We start from the raw sequence: 8013 nt of genomic DNA, 5'->3' as shown, positions 1-8013 counted from the left end.
CTGTAATAAAGGCACACTGGAACATTGTAATAAAAATATAACTATCAAAACTATGATTACGTTTTGGATAAAAGTAAAGGAAGTCAAGTGAGATACTATACTTAATAGAGAAGTTTTCCTTCTTAGTCTGAAAGTACCAGGCTCTTTAACTCTTCACACTGCTCAAAATATGAGTGCCTCCAAAACACATCATCAAGATGGTTTAAAAAAATAAAAAAATAGCAAATAGAATGAGAGAAATATGTTTGATAAGGATCTAGTATCCAAATGGGCTTCCCTGGTAGTTTAGTCAGTAAAGAATCTGCCTGCAGTGCAGGAGACCTGGGTTCGATCCCTGGGTCAGGAAGATCCCCTGGAGAAGGGAATGGCAACTCACTCCAGTATTATTGCTTGGAAAATCCTATTGACCGAGGAGCCTGGTGGGCTACAGTCCATGGGGTCACAAGAATAGGACACAACTTAGTTACTAATCCCCATGGTATCCAAAGTATTTTAGCAGGCAAATTCTTTACCTCTAGTGTAGCCTGGGAAGCACATTTTTTTTTCAAAGGAGACACAGGTTCAATCCCTGAGTCAGGAAGACCCCCTGAAGGAGAAAATGGCATCCCCTTCAAATATTCTTGCCTGGAGAATCCCATGGACAGAGGAGCTTGGCGGGCTATAGTCTATGGGGTTGCAAAGAGTGGGACACAGCTGAGCATGCATGCACATGTTTTTAGCATCCAAAATGCATAAACTACTCTTTCACTCAATAATAAAAAATGCAAATAGTCCAAAGAATGCATAGTTCCGTGGAATGAAGTACAGAGTCCAGAAATATAACCACATACATTAGAAACAATAATTTTGACAAAAAAACAAAGGCAATCTAAAGGAGAAATGACAGGCTTTTAATGCAGTGAGGCAGGAATAATTAGATATACTAAAAGCAAACAAATATACAAAGAGATTCAATGTGTACCTCATAACATTAACAAAATTGTCACAAAATGAATCATAGGTACTCATGTAAAATATAAAATTAAGAAGTTTAAAATAGAAAAAAGGACAAGATGGTGACGGAGTGTCCACTGACAGACAAATGGATGAAGATTGGTATGGAGTACTGCAATGTCACTCAGTCACAAAAAAGAATGAAATCTTGCCATTTATGCTATGGATGCATCTAAGTGAAATAAGTCAGAGAAAGACAATAATGTATGATCTCATATGTGAATTCTAAAACACAAAACAAAAATTCTAAAATTTCTAAAAAATTCTAAAACACAAAACAAAAATGTGAATTCTAAAACACAAAACAAAAATCACACATACAGAGAAAAAATGAGCAGTTGCCAGAGGAGATGGTGTGGGGGATGAGAGAAATAGGCAAAGGGAATTAAGAGGTACAAACATCTAGTTATAAAATAAATGTCATGGGAATACACAACATAAGAAAAATGGTCAAAAAAAAAAAAAAGAAAAATGGTCAGTAAAACTATAGTAATTTTGTATGAGGACAGATGGTTACCAGACTCATCATGGTGATCATTTCATAATGTGTTTAAATATTGAATCACTAGTTGTACCCCTGAAAATAACATAATGTGTACATCAAGTATATTTCAACAAAACAAAACAGCAACAACAAAAATCTTAAAGAAGCCAAGGGCGAGAAGTGTTTCACCTGTGAGGAACAAAGATAAGACCCAGAGGGATGGTATGGGGAGGGAGGAGGGAGGAGGGTTCAGGATGGGGAGCACATGTATACCTGTGATGGATTCATTTTGATATTTGGCAAAACTAATACAATTATGTAAAGTTTAAAAATAAAATAAAATTAAAAAAAAAACAAAGTAAATAGTATAATGGAAGACGTAATTGTTTAGACCTCAGAAATTGTGCTAAATATAAATGATCTAGATTTATGAATTAAAAGAGAGAGTGGGAGAATGAAAAAAATGACCCACCTATATGTTACATATAAAAACACATCTAAAATATAGCCGTATAAGTAGGTTAAAAGTGAAAGAATGGAGAAGCATATGCTATGCAAATACTAATCAAAAGAGAGCTGCTGTGGCTAAATTATATTGGATAAAGTTCAGGCAAAGAAAATCATCAGGGATAAAGAAGGACATTATGTAATAATTAAAGAGCCAGTTCACCAAGATAATGTAACAATTTTAATGTGCATGTGCCAAACAAAAGAGCTGCCAAATACATGAAATAAAACTATCAGAACCGAAAAAAAAAAAAAAAAAAAAGATAAGAATTACAGAGGGACTCTCATTGGAAACCACGCAATCAAAGAGAATGGAGCGAAATATTTAAAATGTTGAAACAAAAAAATCACCAATCCGTAATTTTAAATCCGATAATATTATCCTTCAACTTCTAAGTGAAATGATGACATTCTCAGACAAACAAAATCTAAGAGAGTTTGATGTCAACAGAACTGCCTTGCAGGAAATACTAAAAGAAATTCCTTTTTTTTTCCTCTTTGAATTTTATTTTATTTTTTAATTTTACGATATTGTATTGGTTTTGCAATATATCAACATGAATCTGCCACAGGTATACACGTGTTCCCCATCCTGAACCCTCCTCCTTCCTCCATCCCTGTACCATAAAAAGAATATAGGTCAAAAGCTTGAACTGACATTTTAAAAAGAGCATTAGAGGGAAAAAATAGTCGTAAAAAGTTTGTCTTATTCTTCTTAATTTATCTAGTAGATAACTGTGTGTTTAAAATAATAGTAGCAACAGTGCATTAGTAATTACAACAAAGGTCCGTCTAGTCAAGGCTATGGTTTTTCCTGTGGTCATGTATGGATGTGAGAGTTGGACTGTGAAGAAGGCTGAGCACCGAAGAATTGATGCTTTTGAACTGTGGTGTTGGAGAAGACTCTTGAGAGTCCCTTGGACTGCAAGGAGATCCAACCAGTCCATTCTGAAGGAGATCAGCCCTGGGATTTCTTTGGAAGGAATGATGCTAAAGCTGAAACTCCAGTACTTTGGCCACCTCATGCGAAGAGTTGACTCATTGGAAAAGACTCTGATGCTGGGAGGGATTGGGAGCAGGAGGAGAAGGGGACGACAGAGGATGAGATGGCTGGATGGCATCACTGACTCGATGGACGTGAGTCTGAGTGAACTCCGGGAGTTGGTGATGGACAGGGAGGCCTGGCATGCTGCGATTCATGGGGTTGCAAAGAGTCGGACACGACTCAGCGACTGATCTGATCTGATCTGATCTGTGAAATGAATAACATCAGTGTCATACTAGCACAGAAGAAAATAAGTAGAAACTGTCCAAACTCCCTGTACTACAGATGATATTGTATAGAGTTATTTGAATGTGGATTCGATTAAATTAAAACGTGTATTGTAAACTTTAGGATAACCAGTGTAAATATTTTAAAAGAAGGATAATTGATGTATTAAGATATGAGATAAAATTGAATAATAGAAAATGCTCAATTAAATCTGGAGAATAAGAAAACAAAGGGGAAGATAAAGAAACAAAGAACACAACATGTGCACAAGTAGAAAACACTTATAAACATGATATTAACTCAGGTTTATTAATACAACTGGTCCCCGACTTAGGACAGTTTGATTTATGATTTTTCAACTTCACCATGGGTCTAAAATAAATACGGGTCAAAAGCCACAAGCTGCAGTTCCCCATCAATCATTTGACCATGACGGTAAATAGCCCATACTTTTTCAATTGCAAAGCCTTTCACTTTCAGCACAGTATTCAGCAAATTACATGAGGTATGTAACACTTTATTATAAATAGCTTTTTTTCTTTGCATATTTTAATCAAAACAACATTTTATGTTAGATGATTTTGCCCAACTTTAGGCTAATGTAAGTATGCTGAACACATTGAAGGGAGGCTAGGCTAAGTCATGAAATGGCCCCAGAACCCCATCGTGAGTTGAGAAAGCTCTGCAATCACTTTAAATGTATGTCGTATAGATACACCAATAAAAAGACAGAAATTTTTATAGTGGATAATGAAAAAAATACCAAGTTTGCACTGTCTAGAAGAAACTCATTTTAAATGTAAAGATTTAAGTTAAGAGTAAAAGGATGGAGAAATACATACGATGGTAACACTCAAAAGAAAGCTGGGGTCACTATATTAACTTCAGAAAACATACATTAAGGACATAGGAAGCTTACCAGGGACATTTAATCTTTAATAAAGAAGAGGCATTACAGAATGATAATAATTAAGCAGGCAGCAGCACTGTAAGGATACAATTGAAATTGGGAGATGGAATAGCATCTGACAACAGCCGTATGTACATTTTTCTCAAGCTCACATGGAACAACGAACAAGTTTCTCTCTCACCCACAGCCTGGATGCTTGCGGTAGCTAAGAACATCAGAAAGAGGAAAGAGGTTGCTGCAGCCTGCTGGCTCTGAGACTGGCCTTCCTGTGCCTTCCCTCCAGGAAATCGGGGGCGGAGTGGAGCCTGCCTCCTCCATTCTGACCTTTCCAAGATTTGTCCTATGACCTGAATTCCAGGGAAATTTGTTCCAAAAGCACTAATTCTGCACAAGCATAAAACTATTCACTTCCTGACATCTTGATGAATATTATTTTTAATACAGTCTTGAAATTCAGTGAATTAAGGAAAAGACTCAAATAAAGAGAGACTAGTCTTTCAGTAAAAGTAAGTTTGTTAGGTACGGCTTTTTGACCATCAAATTTGATGTGACTATATTTAGCATTAAAAAGAGATGTTTATATCGTGAGTCTCACCTCTTTTAAAAATATTTCATAGTGTTCAGTAAATAGTCCATGCATTAGTTTGTTAGGGCTATTATAAAGAAATACCATACTAGGTGGCTTAAAAATAGGCATTTATTTGTCACAGTTCTAGAAGCTTTAAGTCCAGGATCAAGGTGTTTGCAGGTTTGTTTTATCCTTGGCTTGCAGATGGCTACTCTGTTCCAGTGTCCCATTGTGGATTTTCCCCTGTGAAGAATATTCTTCTCTCTCTGTGTGTCCAATTTTCTTCTCAGTTAAAATGTCTCCTTCTCAGAAAAATCCTTCCTGAACACCCAGTCTGAAGTAACCATAGTTACTTCTTGTACCATCTCCTTAATTCAAGACTCTACATGGCATTTCCCATCTATACATGTGTATCTGTTTATTTGCTCATAATCTGACTCCTCCTGCTGCCCACTTGCACCCCATCTCCACCTTCCCATAAGACAATTAGCCTGATGAGACCACAAACATTGCCTTGTTCACCATGGTATCTCTGCTGTTTAAAAACACAAACTGATGCAAAATAGTTGCTCAATTTCAATTTGTTGATTAAATAAACTATATTATTTGTACCTAATGTCCCTGGGATACCTAAAGGGAAACTTCTGAAATCTTTACTTAAAATTTTATTTATTTTTGAAAATTGGAGTATAAATGCTTTACAATGCTGTGTTAGTCTCTGCTGTACAATATCATGAATCAGCTATGTGTATACATATATTCCCTCCCTCTTGAGCCTCCCTCCCACCCTGTACCCCACCCCTTTAGGTCATCACAGAACATCAAGCTGAGCTCCCTGTGCGATACAGCAGCTCCCCACTAGCCATCTATTTTATACACAGTAGTGTATATATGTCAATGCTACTCTCTCAATTCTCCCTACTCACCCTGAAAAATCTGACAATCTTACCATTCCTTGGTACATCATCATTCAATTTTCTCAATTTAAAACCATATAGTCTCTGAAAATAAGCTGCACAATGACACAATGACTCCTTCCCCTATTTTCTATGAAAGGATGAAGGGTTGATCCTCCTTTTCCATACAGTGTTTTTTCTTATGAAGTGATTTATATAATGAACTTAATTTATGCTCTGATTTAAATCACTTACATTTCTACTTTAATTTCTATGTTCTCCATGTCTTTATACATTGTATGTCCATACTAAGATGTGGCATCAATAACTAACAAAATTTTAGTTCAGACTACTCTTTTCTTCAAGGTCTTTCTCAATGCAATTTGGACATCTTTGTTCCTCAAACTGTAGATGAAAGGATTCACCATTGGCCCCACAATGGTATAAAAAATTGTGGACACTTTATCTTCATCCAGAGACCGAGCAGGAAAAGGCTTGAGATACATGAATGCAGATGATCCAAAGAAAAGAGAAACCACAATTATGTGGGAGCTGCAGGTACTGAAGGCTTTGGACCTGCCCTCTGCAGAACGGATGCGAAGGATGTTCAAGAGGATCAAGGTGTAAGAAACGGAGACGGTGACACTGGGCACTATGACATTGACACCCACCACGATGAAAATCTCCAACTCATTGATGGAGGTGCTTGTGCAGGAGAGCTGGAGGAGAGGAGGAATGTCACACATGTAGTGATTGATGATGTTTCCATCACAGAAGGAGAGTCGCAGCATGCACGCAGTATTGGCCATGGCCCCCACAAGCCCCATCGCGTATACACCCACCGTCAGCATGAGGCAGACCTGATGGGACATGGAGACCTTGTAGAGCAGGGGCTTACAGATGGCCACGTATCGGTCATAGGCCATTGATGTCAAAATAAAGCACTCATCAATAACAAAGAAGGAGAAGAAGCAGAGCTGAGTCATGCACTCTGCATAAGAGATGATGTTCTGGCTTACAAAACTCATCAGCATTTTAGGGGTAATGACAGAGGAGTGGCAGAGATCAATGAAGGAAAGGTTGAAGAGAAAGTAGTACATGGGAGTGTGCAGGTGAGGGTTCAGACCAATAAGAATAATCAAGCCAACGTTCCCCACCACAGTGACCGCATAAACTGCTAAGAAAATGAAAAAGAGAGGCAGCTGGAGTCCTGGCTGCTGTGTTAAACCCAGCAGGATAAACTCAGTCACTGAAGATTCATTCCCTGGGGCCATTCTTCCCTAGGACATACCTGTGGGAACAGGACAGAGCATAACGTTAAAAATGAGTACCCCGCTCTCTCCACCCAATCCCAGATTATTGAGACAGTCCCAGAGTTTGAGAAGAACCCCCACCCACCGTTCTGTGTGTCTTTGCTTTCTCCTCTGTATAAAGGCTGGGGAAATTTTTAAAGAAGTGTATAAAAAACACTATCGGGCAAGTTCTACAGGGATAAAATTCAGTAATCCATGGACTCATGACAACAGCATCTCTGTTCCACTTCTGCTCTGACAGTTTATCAGACCCACCCAATGATCAGTGGTTATCTGAGCAGAGACAAAGCTGTCATTTCAGGGAATCCTTGGCTTCCAGAGATGAGGTTTGCAAGATGAGTAACAGGGCAGATAAAATTCAACACTCACCCTTCTGTATGGAGACTTCAGTGTTGGGACTTGCTACCTCTGCTTCCTTATTCTCAAGGAAGAGCAAGTGGCTCTGATGAATTTTAGAGATGAACAGCCCAGAACAGAGATTCTTCTTCTTTGCTATTGTTTCTGTTTTGAGTGCGTTTTGGACTGAGAGAGTCAGAGCACAGACCTCGGTACCCCAGGCTCTGAGGTGCCAGGAGTTACAGGTCATGATTTCTGATGGTGGCTCTGCCAGAGTGTCCTCTCCAGTTCAGGGGGTGGAAATAGCATCTGCTGGTGCCCAGGGAGCCACCTGCTAATATGACCCAGGGGTTATTGTGAAATCCTAGGGACCTGATTAAAACTTAGAAGTCTTAGGTTTTCATTGTCTTTTCCCCAGAGATCATGATTTGTAGCAAAGAGAAATTACCTACTCTGCATTTAAGCTGAGTTCACTATAACAGTGATGTATTGGAAGTAAACCATTTTGCATATTTTTTTTGTTGTTGCCAAATGGGGCACATCCTCAAATAGAAAAGCAGGTGATCTTTCCTGAATATACAGCACCTACCCCTCTATGAAATACTTGTCACTTATTTGTTTACTTAGTTTGTTTTCTCACAACACATACACACACATTGATATGCTCAGGTGCATTTGAATCTAAGTTCCATAAGGGCAGAGATTTTGTCTTTTTTGTTCAGTGCTATTTTTG

At 38.3% G+C, this 8013-nt stretch overlaps 1 protein-coding gene across 1 annotated transcript; it reads right to left on the bottom strand.

The window, feature by feature from the left end:
- Nucleotides 1–5581: 5581 nt before the first annotated feature.
- On the bottom strand, nucleotides 5582–6912 carry LOC113886295 (olfactory receptor 8B3-like). The gene has a single exon (XM_027532381.1). It carries the CDS (start codon nucleotides 6903–6905, stop codon nucleotides 5976–5978), a length of 930 nt encoding a protein of 309 aa, XP_027388182.1. The 5' UTR covers nucleotides 6906–6912; the 3' UTR covers nucleotides 5582–5975.
- Nucleotides 6913–8013: the final 1101 nt, after the last annotated feature.

Source organism: Bos indicus x Bos taurus, chromosome 29 (assembly GCF_003369695.1).
Source record: "Bos indicus x Bos taurus breed Angus x Brahman F1 hybrid chromosome 29, Bos_hybrid_MaternalHap_v2.0, whole genome shotgun sequence".
Taxonomy (NCBI): domain Eukaryota; kingdom Metazoa; phylum Chordata; class Mammalia; order Artiodactyla; family Bovidae; genus Bos; species Bos indicus x Bos taurus.
The sequence above is the reverse complement of the archived record's forward strand: the minus strand, read 5'-3'. Positions and strand labels throughout refer to the sequence as shown.